Source organism: Dichomitus squalens (genome assembly GCF_000275845.1).
Source record: "Dichomitus squalens LYAD-421 SS1 unplaced genomic scaffold DICSQscaffold_6, whole genome shotgun sequence".
NCBI classification, from domain to species: Eukaryota; Fungi; Basidiomycota; class Agaricomycetes; order Polyporales; family Polyporaceae; genus Dichomitus; species Dichomitus squalens.
Window position 1 is genome coordinate 115231 of NW_006766888.1, and position 13264 is coordinate 128494.

The 13264-nt window shown below is 53.2% G+C and overlaps 4 protein-coding genes across 4 annotated transcripts; 3 read left to right on the top strand and 1 right to left on the bottom strand.

Annotated features, from left to right (window-relative positions):
• Positions 1–89: 89 nt before the first annotated feature.
• DICSQDRAFT_101419 (Creatinase/aminopeptidase) lies at positions 90–4225 on the top strand. The gene is made up of 22 exons (XM_007363235.1): positions 90–337; positions 401–469; positions 542–623; positions 688–719; positions 773–804; positions 866–917; positions 979–1122; positions 1216–1353; positions 1407–1582; positions 1646–1699; positions 1806–1875; positions 1946–2075; positions 2128–2189; positions 2248–2303; positions 2359–2380; positions 2439–2479; positions 2536–2686; positions 2737–2743; positions 2800–2873; positions 2936–2980; positions 3042–3166; positions 3239–4225. Exons 1-22 carry the CDS (start codon positions 109–111, stop codon positions 3398–3400), a joined length of 1953 nt encoding a protein of 650 aa, XP_007363297.1. The 5' UTR covers positions 90–108; the 3' UTR covers positions 3401–4225.
• A 962-nt stretch (positions 4226–5187) lies between these two features.
• Positions 5188–6325, top strand: DICSQDRAFT_167642 (uncharacterized protein; the record flags this gene model as incomplete). The annotated part of the gene is made up of 6 exons (XM_007363236.1): positions 5188–5277; positions 5327–5538; positions 5596–5722; positions 5783–5903; positions 5961–6120; positions 6172–6325. The coding sequence occupies 6 exons, from the start codon at positions 5188–5190 to the stop codon at positions 6323–6325; spliced, it is 864 nt and encodes a 287-aa protein (XP_007363298.1).
• Positions 6326–10462: 4137 nt separating this feature from the next.
• DICSQDRAFT_178886 (uncharacterized protein) lies at positions 10463–12170 on the top strand. Its single transcript, XM_007363237.1, has 9 exons — positions 10463–10598; positions 10649–10691; positions 10748–10843; positions 10916–10985; positions 11047–11146; positions 11202–11352; positions 11429–11539; positions 11601–11720; positions 11781–12170. Exons 5-9 carry the CDS (start codon positions 11082–11084, stop codon positions 12069–12071), a joined length of 738 nt encoding a protein of 245 aa, XP_007363299.1. The 5' UTR covers positions 10463–10598; positions 10649–10691; positions 10748–10843; positions 10916–10985; positions 11047–11081; the 3' UTR covers positions 12072–12170.
• Positions 12171–12204: 34 nt separating this feature from the next.
• DICSQDRAFT_167644 (uncharacterized protein) lies at positions 12205–12601 on the bottom strand (the record flags this gene model as incomplete). The annotated part of the gene is made up of 2 exons (XM_007363238.1): positions 12205–12498; positions 12569–12601. The coding sequence occupies 2 exons, from the start codon at positions 12599–12601 to the stop codon at positions 12205–12207; spliced, it is 327 nt and encodes a 108-aa protein (XP_007363300.1).
• Between the last annotated feature and the right edge of the window lie 663 nt (positions 12602–13264).

Here is a 13264-nt window from a genome sequence, read left to right on the forward strand (position 1 = left end):
GGTGATCGGGAACGGCTGCCACGCGTCTCACGCGTTCGCCAGCACTTGCGAACACGCGCAGGCGTCGATCCCCCAGCCCGGTCCGTGTCCTCCTGCCAACCCCGCCGGATGTACTCGACCCTCCGTGCATCGTTCGCTCCTGTCTTCTCCCCAGTTCTCAGGACAGTCTCTGCTGTATTCACCACAACTACCAGGAAACTACGACTGCGACGATCCTACGCTAGCATGGCCGCTCACGCGACCGTCAACACTACCGCACGCCTCCAGGCCCTTCGCGAGCTCATGGCGAAGCCGGAATACGATGTACAAGCCGTCGTGGTGCCTTCAGAGGACCAGCGCGAGTAGCCCTGTTGTTGCTGTGGATTGGGACATGCGTACGATCGGATTTGATCTCCTTCAGATTTCAGCGAGTACATCGCCCAATGCGATGAACGCCGTGCTTTCATCTCGGGCTTCAACGGATCTGCCGGTGCATACGCTTCTTCTATCTGGATTCTGCCTTGAGCTGCGTGTTCATATCGTGAATCGCCCGGCTGGACAGGATGTGCGGTTGTCACACCGAAGGGCGCGTATCTCTTCACGGACGGGAGGTACTTCCTTCAGGCCGAGAAGCAACTAGACGAGTATGTGCATCGCCATACCTTGTCCACAACATCATTGAGTGTCAGAACCGTTACCGCCTTGCAGGAATTGGACTTTGATGAAGCAAGGCCTTCCAGGTGAATACCTCACCGGTTAGCGACCTTACACTCCCATCTCAATGCCTTGCAAGACGTCCCAACCTGGCAGGAGTTCTTGTCCAAGGTCTATAGCCAACTGACATGGCAGTCAAAGCCAACATTAACCAGGCTCTTGCCATCCTTAGAACCTTGATAGCAACACACGTATTGGCATAGACCCTACGCTCATCTCCGCTTGTGAGTTAGCTACATGATCAGTAGTCTATATCAAGATTTGTTCAGACCATTGCTCTCAAAGCCGATGCAGAAACCATCCAGAAGGCTCTGGAGCCTAAGAAGTCCCAGCTCGTCTCGTTGTCGAAGAACCTAGTCGACCTGGTATGGTCCGATCGGCCATCACGACCAGCAAACAAGATCTTTCCGCTCGATGTAAAGTACGCAGGTGAGTAATTGAATGCTGAGTATTGTACAGAGAGTACCTTGCTCGGATTCGTTGTATATGCGCGTGGGCTATATACTCATCGTGATGAAACAGGGAAGTCGCACTCAGAGAAGCTCAAGATCCTTCGTGAAGAGCTGAAGAAGAAAGACGCCAAGTCCATGGTCGTGAACATGCTCGACGAGGTCGCCTGGCTATTCAACCTCCGCGGCTCCGACATTGACTACAACCCTGGTGCGCTCACGACTTCCGAAGTCACTAACCAAAAAGGTCTGAAACGTCCGTAGTGTTCTTCGCGTACGGCCTAATAAATGGAGACAAGACTCTGTTATTCGTTAACCAGTCACAATTTGACGATTCCGTGCGTCAACACCTCCGCTCGGAGGTCGAGGTCCACCCATACGACACGTTCTTCTCGTACCTCACCCGCCTCGGTTCCGAGCTGAACAGACACAGGAATGCCGTACGTCCTTCATCTGTCTCCCCAGTGCCTCAATAGAAGCTTCATGCTGCGCACACCTAGCAGAAAGTACTCATTTCGGACAAAGCGAGCCTTGCAGTCGCGGAGGCGATAGGCAAGGTACGTCCGCACTTACGCCCTCTCAGACCTGGACTCGGTACCAGACTCGAGGACGCGGTTATTCCGGGCGGTGGGCTGATATCAGGCCTGCGCGCGCGTCGAAAAGGATAACATTATCGTCACGCGCTCGCCCGTGACGGATCTGAAGGCGATCAAGAACGATGTCGAAATCGAAGGTTCGTACACATCAAGACAGATAGGCCGACTACATGTGGGAATCGCTATTCACTGGTCGGAACATCCCAGGCTTCAGGCAATCGCACATCCGGGACGGCGCAGCCCTCGTGCGCTACTTTGCTTGGTTGGAGGAGCAGCTGAATGCGGGTGCGGTCCTGAACGAGAGCCAGGCTGCGGACCAGCTCGAGAAGTACCGCTCGTGCGTATGCTGCGTCGTAGGGATTTCTGCGCGAGACTGATCAAATCGCAAGAGAAAATGAGTCCTTCAAAGGCTTGTCCTTCCCGACAATCTCCGCCACGGGCCCCAATGGTGGTATGTCACATAGACCAACGGTTTCTTGCTTACGTCTCATTCGATTGATCGGTGTCAGCTATCATCCACTACCAACCTGAACATGATGACTGTGCGGTCGTGAAGAAGGACCAGGTGCGTTTAATCCTCCGTTTCGTGGCTGAGTAAGACTGAGATACTCCCGTGGCAGATCTACCTATGCGATTCTGGAGGTACGCGCCTCAGTTCTCGCCCTTTCACCTCCATTGTTCATTGTCGATAACAAACTAGCACAATACCTCGACGGCACGACGGACGTCACCCGCACATACGTACGTGTGTTTTCTCCCTGCGCCCACTTGTCCATGACTGAAGTTGTTTCACACAGCACTTCGGTACGCCGACCCCTGAGGAGAAGCGTGCGTTCACGCGCGTGCTCCAGGGCCACATCGCGATCGACGTCGCTGTGTTCCCGAGTGGTACCACGGGATACCTCCTTGATCCGTTCGCGCGACGACCTCTATGGGAAGATGGGCTTGGTGAGCGTGTGTTCATGTTTACTGTAGATCGCATGCTGACATACCCGTAGACTACCGGTTAGCTACGCATATATACTGAACACTGGCATATGGACTTACGGCATGACTCGCAGCCATGGCACAGGCCATGGCGTCGGCCACTTCCTGAACGTACACGAGGGGCCCCACGGTATCGGCGTGCGCATCAGTACGTCTTGCAAAGCCCGTCGCGATATAGTCCTCTCCGTTCACTATTGAGTTCCTCCATAGCCTACAACAGTACACCTCTCAAGCCCTGCATGACTGTCTCGAACGGTACGTCCTCTCCTCTCCTCAGCTATGTTGGCACCGGGAGACGAATGGGATTCGCGCACAGAGCCTGGGTACTATGCTGATGGCCGTTACGGTATTCGCATCGAGAACATCGTCATCGTCCGCGAGGCGCATACCCCGAACAACTTCGGTGACAAGGGCTATCTCCGTTTCGAGCACGTCACCCTCGTACGCCTTTTTTCTCCTTTCCTTCCCTTCTCGTTACTTGTCAACATATTATTAACGATCTCTCATGAATAGTGTCCCATGGGCAAGACCCTCATCGACGTCTCCCTGCTGACTGCAAAGGAGAAGGAATGGCTAAACGCATACCATGAGGAAATCCAGGAGAAGGTCGCGCCCTTGCTCAAGACCGATGAGCGCGCGCTGAAATGGCTCCAGCGCGAATGCTCACCGCTCTGAGTTCACCGCTCGAGACTGGTTGAGAGCGTCGCATGCAACAAAAGTGTATCATATGCAACAAGGATTACGCGCGTCTATTCATTTCTTATAAGGCTGCGTGAAGTAGAGGTGAGAAGACAGTAACGCAGAGAGCACTGTTCGCGAGGCAAGCGTCCAACATGTCACGTCGATTTGCGGAAGAACTGGCTGCCCTGGGTCGCGAGCTTCAGCGCGACGATGGACGACGTAGCCAGCGTCGTCCACCCGAGGCGCGTTGGCCACGGTCCGGCTCCCTGAACACCCATCTGCCCAACGGTTACAGCGACAAGGTCGTAAAGCAGCACAGAGCCGAACAATGGACCCGAGTACGCCGTGGCAACGGGGAAGAAGATGTACGTCAATGCCTGGACAATTGATGAAGGCGGGGGGCGGTAACGCTACGCAAAGGCGGAGACAGTCAGCGCGGGCCTCATGGGATGTGTACTGCGCTACTCACGAAAGCGACGCCGCCATTATCAATGAAGTCCAGCACGCCAATGCCTGCAAACGTCTTCGCAACAAGGTGCGTAAGCTTGTGCAGCATGGGACTATCGGGTCGGACAGGGGGCAAGGCCGCAACGGCGAGGAGCTGGACGGCGGTGTTGATAGTGACGAAGACTTGCGACGCCGCGAAGTTCTGGCGCAGCCAGAAGAACAGCCATCCCGCTGTAGATGCCAGCGCTTGTCAGCCTCCACGTCTCTCATTGAGGCGACAAGCGTGTGGCTTACCGATGCAGAAGTTGCCGATGGCGTAAACAGGAACGTAGCTGAGCGCGACCTTCCACGCGCGCTCTTCCTCTTTGTCCGCGGTGGGCTGCATGGGGGACTCATCTTGAGCCTCGCCCGTCGAAGAGGGGTCCTGCGCGATCGCCTGGTATCCGTTTGGCGGGTCATTGGCGAAGATCTGGCGAATCCAAGCGAGCTGAAGGACCACCTGCCCTGAGAAGAAGGCAGCAATGAACCACGGGTTCGGTGAGAAGGCGAAGTGGTTCTGCGAAGGCGTCACTTCTGGTAAGACTATATGACTTGTCTGCAGGGAGATGAATACGTACCGCGTCCGCAACGTCCTTCATGTTGGGGGTGGTGATCATGCCGTAGGTTTGCACCGCGAATTTCGTCAAGAACGATGACACGGTGAGCACCCGTGCGCGGGAGACGTCGTTACCCATGGTGGCAATTGTGTTCACAGTTGAATAGCGGGACGATGAGTGCGAGAGTAGAAGATGGAGGATGGGGATGAAGGTGAGGGAGAGGCTGAGGGCGAGCTTTTCGCACTTATATAAGAAGGGAGGCTGACATTAATGATGTCAATGTATAGGTGACGAGTCGAGGCGTACTCTTGGATGTGCATCGCTGGTGATGTCATGACCGCCGCTCGATCGTGTCCCTTCTAGGATAGGCGCGGGCATGGACCACAAGAGGACCTCCGCTTCGCATGACAATGCCTTTGTATGCGCATTTTGAGGCCAAGTCTGACGCGGACGACTGAGTGCCTGCGACTGAAGAACAAGGCAGTTCACAAGTAGATGCTATTCAATGGCAGGGGCAAGAAGACAAACGTGCCAGGAACATCTCACGACCTTCCGTAACAGGCTAGGGCATCAATCCGCCTTCACAGATACCTCTGTCAAGAACGACGAACATGACTGCATATAACGATTAGTCTTCGCCCACATTTTTCATCGTTCAACTCCCGTTGGACGTTGTCTCTCTTTCACAGCCTATCCTCTCTTCCCCAAGGTCCAGTCGGAGCCACTAAATCCGTCGCCATGATTATGAACGCCATCCTTCTCGCTTTCGCCACTACGACAGCTGTAATTGCAGCTCCAACTCCTGGTCCTGCGGGTGCGTGCTTCTTCGTCTGCGTCTCGACAGTCTCAACGGTTCGTTTGACTGCTAGAGACCTAGATTCTCCAGTTTGCCCTTAGCTTGGAGCACATCGAGAACGCCTTATATCAGCAAGCCCTCGAGAAGTTCGACGATCAAGCCTTCCAGAACGCAGGCTTCCCTGTTTGGGTCCGCGCCCGCTTCGAACGACTCGCCACGCATGAGAAGGAGCACGTTCAATATTTGCAGGAAGTGCTCAGCAACGACGCACCTAAGCCTTGCGAGTACGACTTGTAAGTATGAGCATTACACGACATTGGGATACATATGGCTCAGCATCATCGACGTAGCTCCTTCCGGCTGAAGGACCCGTTGTCATTCGTCCAAGCTGCCATGGTCTTCGAGTCTGTCGCCGGGTCCACATACATCACCGTGGGGAGTATGCTGAAACAGCTGAATGATGTGGTTCTTGCGGGGGTAAGTGCGCTGTCTTCACACTCGCAACCGTCTTGGGCGGGGTTTGAACATCACCTTTAGTCTATCGGCGCGGTCGAATCTCGCCAAGTCGCGTGGGTAGCGTCTGCCGCCCTCCACCTGGAGCCGTGGAACGAAGGTTTTGAAACGCCTCTCGGCCTGACGGGAGCGTATACCCTTGCGCGTAAGTTGATGTGCCAACATCCATGTCGACGGACACTCAAATCACCTTTCATGCCAGAGCCACTGATTACCAGCTGTCCTTGGTCGAGTTGCCCTGTCCCATCTGGGGTCCAAACGAACTTGCCCGCACTGACACTCGCTACCGTCACTCCATCCCCTGGTGGTCACGTTCAGGTGTCCTTCGGAGACAACGACTTCAGTACGAAAGGCGGCCAGAAGTAACTCGCCTGGTTCAATGGGCTGAGCTTCGAGCTGACCGAGGTCGGGAGGAACGGGAAAGCCCAGGTGCCGGAAGGTCTCCAGGGCATCGTCTACGTCGCGGTCGTGCTCGGCCCTCAAGGCCGCAGCGGCAAGCAGTTGATCATCGTCAGCGGCTTCAAAATCGCTGAATTCAACTTCCCATCATTCGCCGAGAACTCGTAATGGAGGGCGACGGTGAAGCTGGAACGAAATTTTCCTTGGCGCTATGTCTGGTCTCGTCTCGGATCTGAGGAGACCATTCAACATTTGGGGTTAGGCATGTTCGCGAGGCATCGTATTTCCACAGTCCTAACATCCCACGCAACCACGTTGCCTTATCTGCGCCACGAAAGTGTTTAAGCGTGGCCTCTGGATAGGAGACGACGTATCAACAGCAGGTTGCGCCTGCTGGATCTTCGGAATGGCGGCTCTTTTGCCGCTGACCCCGACGCCGCGGCGCATTTATGTAAGCGGCCCTAAGCGGTCCGAGGCCCTGACTTGCAACCGAAGTAGCAAATCGTGTTCAGATTGCTGATAGAGCGTATGGCCATAAGCTCAGAACCAGAAAACCAAGGAGGGCGCTTCACCAGATTCTCTCAGCATGATCGGCTCCATCAAAGCTCAGCGCCCCATGACTTTACCTCCGAACTCATGGCTAATTGCTCTCATACCTCCACCGTAAGTCCATAGCCTAAATCTTAGTCTCATTTACTGTTGACAGGCCTCTCCGACTCCAGGCGACTTCGAATCGGAGCGCGGACGATTAAAAAGGGGCTGACTTCCAGTGAACCCTATGCTCGTGAACGCAGGTGATCCCTTCGTCCTCAACCTCAGACGCATTCTTGCCAAGCAAAAACAGGATGTCAGCCAACTCAGACCCCCAAGCCGCCATCACGGAGGCAAGGTATGGCTTATGTTATGCGTCCCATCCTCCGACATTGATAAGAGAGCAGTGCGGCGATGCTCAGCGACTATTGTGATATCGCTGTTACGGGTATGGTTCACATTGAAACAAACGGCGTACATGCTGTGGCCGAGATGAGAGTAAAGACACTGACATATGTTTCTCAGCACTAGTCGTGTACGAATACCTTGTAACCGTTGACAGTGAGATCATGTTTTTCTGGAAACCATGCCGAATCAACGGACCGTCGATCCTGTTCCTGCTCAACCGGTACCTCAACCTCACGTTCACGATCTTGGATTGGACGCCCCTTCCGTCTTCTTTTCAGGTGTGTGTGATGTCACTTGCTGTTTGCTTGTATGTTGCTGAACGTCAGGGCAGAGGTACAGTGATTCCGGCTAGCCTGAATGGTAGAATACGCATTCTGAAGCGACTACAGCGCGGTTGCGAACTATATCGTTTTCGACGTCTTCAGATACTCACGGTATCTTCCTTGGGCTGGTAAGTGCAATGCACTCTGCTAGACTACACCATGTTCAGGCCGTAACATTGTCCAGGGTTCTCAGCACTCAGATTCTATGCTCTGTTCCCAGGATCCAACAGATACAAATGTGTCGCTACTGCGATCGTTTTCGCCCTTTCTGTGGTCCCCTTCGTGCTCTTTCTGCCCGTAAGTATCGAAACCCCTTGTCTTTTGAGAGCGACATTTGACAGACCTTCTCGCGCGCAAGGGACTCATACATTGGACGCATTACTCGAATGATCCCATCGAGGGAGTCATTCCTGTGAGCACAGAACCAAAAGAAATCACTACAGCGTGAATGAATCCATCTTTCTTCATGACACTCCCTCTGACGCTGCTACTTACAGGCGTAGGTTGACATTTCACAGCGCAGTGCTCCGACTATGCTCTGAACCCGTGGACATCTAGTGGCAGTCGTATCCAGAGTCTCTCTCGGTGCTGCCGATCTATTCATTCTCTGTGTTACGTGGTACCAAACATATGAAACCGTCAAGATTGCTCGGTATCATGGGGTCGGACATGACAATAGATCATTTGCAAGCACGCTTCTGCGCGATGGTGGGTGCTTTTATTGACATTGCGCCACTACACGCATTGACAGAAATTCTGGGTCATTGTACCATAGGGACGACTTACTTCTTGTAAGTGAAACAAAGCCGATCATCTCCTCTATGGCCTTGACTCATGAACTTGGGACAGGCCACTGCTGATACTCAACCTGCTATATGTTGCGTTCACTCTGACTTCGGTGAGGTAGAGTCAGATGAAGGGCGAATGATTGTCGTCTGACGTTGATCAGGTTGCCAAGGGCCCGTGGGGCGGAGTCAGCCTCGTGCTTGCTTTTGGGGAACAGTACGCCCCTATTTGATCATAATACTCGAGCTTCATCCTGACGTATCCCCAGATTGACCTCTGTGCTCACCTCGAGGTTCCTCATTAACCTGCAGAAAGTGAAGCGTAGGCTGGCAAACTCTCCCCGGTCGATGTCTCGGGCGTCGGATTCCCTGACACAGTCTGGCGGAGGCGTAGGCAGCATTGGTGGGTTTATTGGGCCTTGGGGAGCATCAATTTCGTTTCATGATGACGATGTCGAGGAAAATGGGATAGAACTGTCATAGGCGGGTAGTCAGGACTGGTTTGGTATCCTTCTTGGCGGTTTCGAAACGCATCGCAGGACAGGATACTTATCAAATGCTCGCTGGCCTTGTAATCAAGGCTATTTTTCACACAGAATCTGTCTGGGATTGGTGTACGAACGTGCTGACACTTCAAGGCGCTCCAGGATGAGAATCAGCTACACCGAGCGATCGTCTGGGACAGCGAGTAAATGCTAGGCTATAGGACGTTTTCACTTCGCCTCGCGACCGTACAAATATCCCTATGGTGCGCTGCCGGAAGCCACCTAACTTAACTTAGAATGGGAAAGTATTAGTCGTGCGTGTTAGCGTGGCATCGCCAAGTTTTCCAGAAAGAAATGACGAAGAGTCAAATTGCAGACTGAGGTGAACAGTCGCGGCGGCTGAGTAAAGCCTAGGCCTGACGCCTGAGGCCTGAACGTTGAAGCCTTTCGAGGAGTCGGGACTGTGGGCAGCCGCTCGTAACGGCCCGGGGCCCGTCTTCGGGAAACTCCGGCCAACGAAACTCAGATGCCAAGAGGCGCCTTGATGTTGCTTTCTTCGAATTTCCTTCAATACTACCTGCTCTCAACATTCCAACGGGTCCCTGTAGCGCTCTTTTCGGTAAATTCTCATGATATAGAATGATACAGTTAATTCGAGCCATACTAGCAACTCAGCGTTCACCCGGAGAACTTCGACAAGCTTCAGGTTGAACTCGGTGCAGGCTAGCATCTCGCGGTGAGTCTTCTGGCGACTTGGTAACGAACGATCCCCTCAGGAGTCGTAGGTTCAGGCGTAAGGGTGAGGTAGAGGTTAGGAACGGGCAGGAGTCCTCCCGTATGCCTCTTCCAATCGCCTTGTTTGAGCTGCCAATACCGGATGCCTCCGCTTCGAGTCGTTCTGCACGAATGGCTCAAATGCTATTCAATGACGCTTTGAGGCACACCTCATAGCTTGTTGTGCATCCCATCGTGAGTACCTGACTTACTGCTGTTTTGAGTGTATAAGTTCCGGAGACCAGAGACATGGCAAAAGAATTCCATCACGGGGAGTGATGACTCCGATACAGTGCTCAGCATAGCACAGTGAGGTACGTCTCCCTTCTTTCAGGGCGACGTTCCATTCTGTGCATAGGCTCAAATATACGGGCCTGCTCATCGGCTGTACGTGGCAGGCATTGTCCCGCACGTTGACTATGCTATCTGATGATGACGATAGGAACTTGTAGGACCTCTTCGAAACTGGCCAGATTTACCTGTGTCTCCACTAAACTCAGGTTTCAGTGTTGCACTGGAAATGTCCGATTGGCGAAGGTTCTGTCTGGAAGCGTCACTGTCAGACATATACATCTAAAACTACCGGCTCTATTGACGTCATAAGACCCTTTTGGTATCCGTGAGTTTGTTTCCTGCCTCAAAGTCCGCGACGGATACTTCACATAGGTGTACTGAATTTCATTGAGCCTTGGATGCATACAGAGTTGTAAAGCGAAGGGCTATGGAGATACAGGAACGTGTGTACGTCCAGTAGTAGGTGTCTCGTACCCTTCGTGTATGCAGTGACTTAATCAGTTCCATGTCCGCCGGCTAGGTGTCACGCCGGATGGCTGATTGCAACCGAAGTCAGACGTCAATGAGTATTTCACTTCGTCATCCATTTTCTACATCCTCAAGAAGATCGTCGAGAAGCTACAGCGGTGCACTTCCTCTGGCAGGCCTATATTCTTAAGGCCTTATAATCGCTCTCCATATCCCCTCCACCCTCTGCACCAAGCAATGTTACCCTCTCATTCAGAGCCTTCAGCACCTCCGGGAACAGAGATCAATGACCTCGCACTGAGCATCACACGATGGTGTGCAGGGAGCCTCGCGAACGCCACGCTCCAGATCGGCTTGTCGTGTTTTCTACATGGTGAGTGATTTTTGTAAAGCCTTGAACTATGTGAATTGAACGAATCTCAGGAACCCTCACTTCGATGGTCATGGTCGCAACGTTTCTCCTCCTGTGCGTCAACTCCCCCCTTCACTGAATTTCTTTATTACTTCTGACTGGGAATCCAGGCGCAAGGGCTTACAAAACATATCTGTGCAAATTTTATTCCCGAGCACCCTGCTCTTGTACATGTCCACGACCTTATACATGGTAGCCGAGATCTGGTATATCTACAGCTTACACCTAATGGCCTCTGGATCAGCTGATGGAATAAAATCGGCATCCTACGGAACCAGCGGCTTGGTCGCATTCGAGGCAGCCCTCCATAAACAATCTTGGATGTTCACTTCAGCAGTTGGCGTGAATGTGTGTGTGTGTGTCATTGGCCTCTTCAAATCGTCTCCTCATCGACTATATACGTTTTCAGGTCATCCTAGGGGACGGAATCGTCTGGTGGCGAGCATGCGTTCTCTGGAATCATCGGATCGTCTACTATCTTGGACCTATCCTGCTCCTAGCTATGCTTGGTAAGCCGGCGGACTATCTCAGCCACACTCTCCCGAAAAGGCTGACGTTTCGTAGCGTTTGGCTTGCTTGCAATCCACTTCACACCACATCGACAACTCAGCAACCCGGTGTTCCTCCTGAGGGGGAACCGGATGGGCGACGTGGCTGTGATGCTTTCGCTCACCACAAACGTGATCGCGACGTCGCTCATCGCAATCAAAGCATTGTCAGTTCCTACTCAGCATCGACAATGTCTCATATTCTCAGCTGACGACCCATTTATTGTCCGGCAACGCAGACAGCACAGACGGCTATTACAGGAACACCTCGGTGAGGGTTACCCCAGTCGGACGCGTGTCTGGCGAGCTCTGGCGCTGCTCGTTGAGTCCGGTATGATCTACTGCGCGCTACTGGTAGGACAATACCATCTTTGCGTACTTCTGTTTTCAGTCCCGTTCTGACACGCTCCTTCAGTTGGCGGCTGTCATCGACCAGATAGATCAGCCAACCGGGCCAGCAGGCCCTACAGAGCCTGATAGCTTATTCCAGAACATCATTACCTTTTTTACGTACGGCTGTTTCGTACATATCGTGGTGAGTATAGAGCGAGCTCTCGTCCGCCTCGCATCTTCCTGACTGCTACTGTTTCCTGAGGCTATCTACCCCGTCCTCATCATCGTTTTAGTGGCAATGCAACGATCGCCAATCGACGCAGGAATCACTCAGTATCTGCACCTTGCCGCAGACCCGTCTGGGACTGAACGTAATGGCGAGAGGACAAGCACCCTCGTGTTTGGACCTGCTGAACCTGGGCTATCTACATTCCACAATTCAATGCCTGACACCATCATAGAGCTTCAAGCAAGATCCAAACCCCAGAGCGATGGACAGATTGAAGAATGTGCTACATTCGATATGGGTTGGGATCAGGGGGCAGCAGCATGAGACATCGTCTGAGCAGTGTAGTGAGGTTTGGCGGCTCTGACTCATCGCATCACAGTCTTCACGATAGATCATCATTAGCATATATAACATCGTACAAAGCTCCATTACTTGTCAGGTCGCCCTGGTGAAAGGATCATGTCCACATTCGGTCTACCCCCTCCTCGGCGATGACGGCGAGGCTTTCGTTACTCGATTCCTTCCAAGTGCCTCCGGCCTCCAGAGTCCACCCCACCAGACGACCGAGCTGGTAAGATTCTACCCAGAACCTCTGCAACGCCGGGGGCGTACTGTGGCAATTGATGAACGCCTGCGCGGAGAGCACGGTTTGTCTCCAGACAGTCGCAGCCGTCTGCTGGCGGATAGGCCACTGGATCTGTACCAACAAGTACGAGATGGAGGTTCCATTCAGCCCATCGCCAAGCTTTCTCTGTCGACAGGAATGGATCTACGTGAGCAGACGGTACGCCATCAAACCCCATATGCAGCAAAGCGCTCACAAAGTCGATGTGTGGCGTCTTGCTCAACGACATCGCGAGGACGAGACGCGTGGTTGCACGGAGACTGCTCTAATGGCCTGAAAAGAGCTTCCGACATCCTTAGCAACTGACTCTCCAGCACGCGCACGCCCAAGCAGCGCGGGCGGCTATCCGCGAGTGCTTGGCTGATCTCCTCAGGGCACCGTTGAGCACCCGGTGTCCACAATTGTGTTAGAGTTCACGAGTTCACGCTTCACGCATCAGGCGCTGTAGGCCGGCATCTCCCGTTCACACTATACTAGCACCCGTCACATAACCAACGTCCCTCACTCGTTCCATCATCTCCCCGAGTGAGGGTACGTCGTCTCTCGCGTTACCCACATACTCACCGTACTCACTATGTCCTGTAGCGCCTCATACTTTGGGCTACAGGTAATGAAACTCACTCGTTCCATCATCTCCCCGAGTGAGGCGCCTCATACTTTGGGCTACAGAATTTAACAGGTTATGAGCCCCTGCGCCTGAAGTTCCTGCCAGGCCTCTGTAGTCACCCCTTTTTGCGACCCCTCGCCTTCTCTCGAGTCACCCTAGTCTCAGGATCACTCTTTTTACCGCCGCTACGATCCCGGCCGGCGTTTTGTGGCGCATATACCACTGTATCGTTATTGCGGTGCGCATATAGCCACCCGTTTTTTTTTGCATTATGACTGGATCAGA

Coding starts and splice junctions, on each gene's coding strand:
- DICSQDRAFT_101419 (XM_007363235.1), top strand. CDS start 109: ATGTACTCGACCCTCCGTGCATCGTTCGCTCCTGTCTTCTCCCCAGTT. Junction 470..541: donor GGGCTTCAACGGATCTGCCG/GTGCATACGCTT, acceptor CCGGCTGGACAG/GATGTGCGGTTGTCACACCG. Junction 3,167..3,238: donor GTTTCGAGCACGTCACCCTC/GTACGCCTTTTT, acceptor TCTCATGAATAG/TGTCCCATGGGCAAGACCCT.
- DICSQDRAFT_178886 (XM_007363237.1), top strand. CDS start 11,082: ATGCGTTCTCTGGAATCATCGGATCGTCTACTATCTTGGACCTATCCT. Junction 11,147..11,201: donor CCTGCTCCTAGCTATGCTTG/GTAAGCCGGCGG, acceptor GACGTTTCGTAG/CGTTTGGCTTGCTTGCAATC. Junction 11,540..11,600: donor TGATCTACTGCGCGCTACTG/GTAGGACAATAC, acceptor ACGCTCCTTCAG/TTGGCGGCTGTCATCGACCA.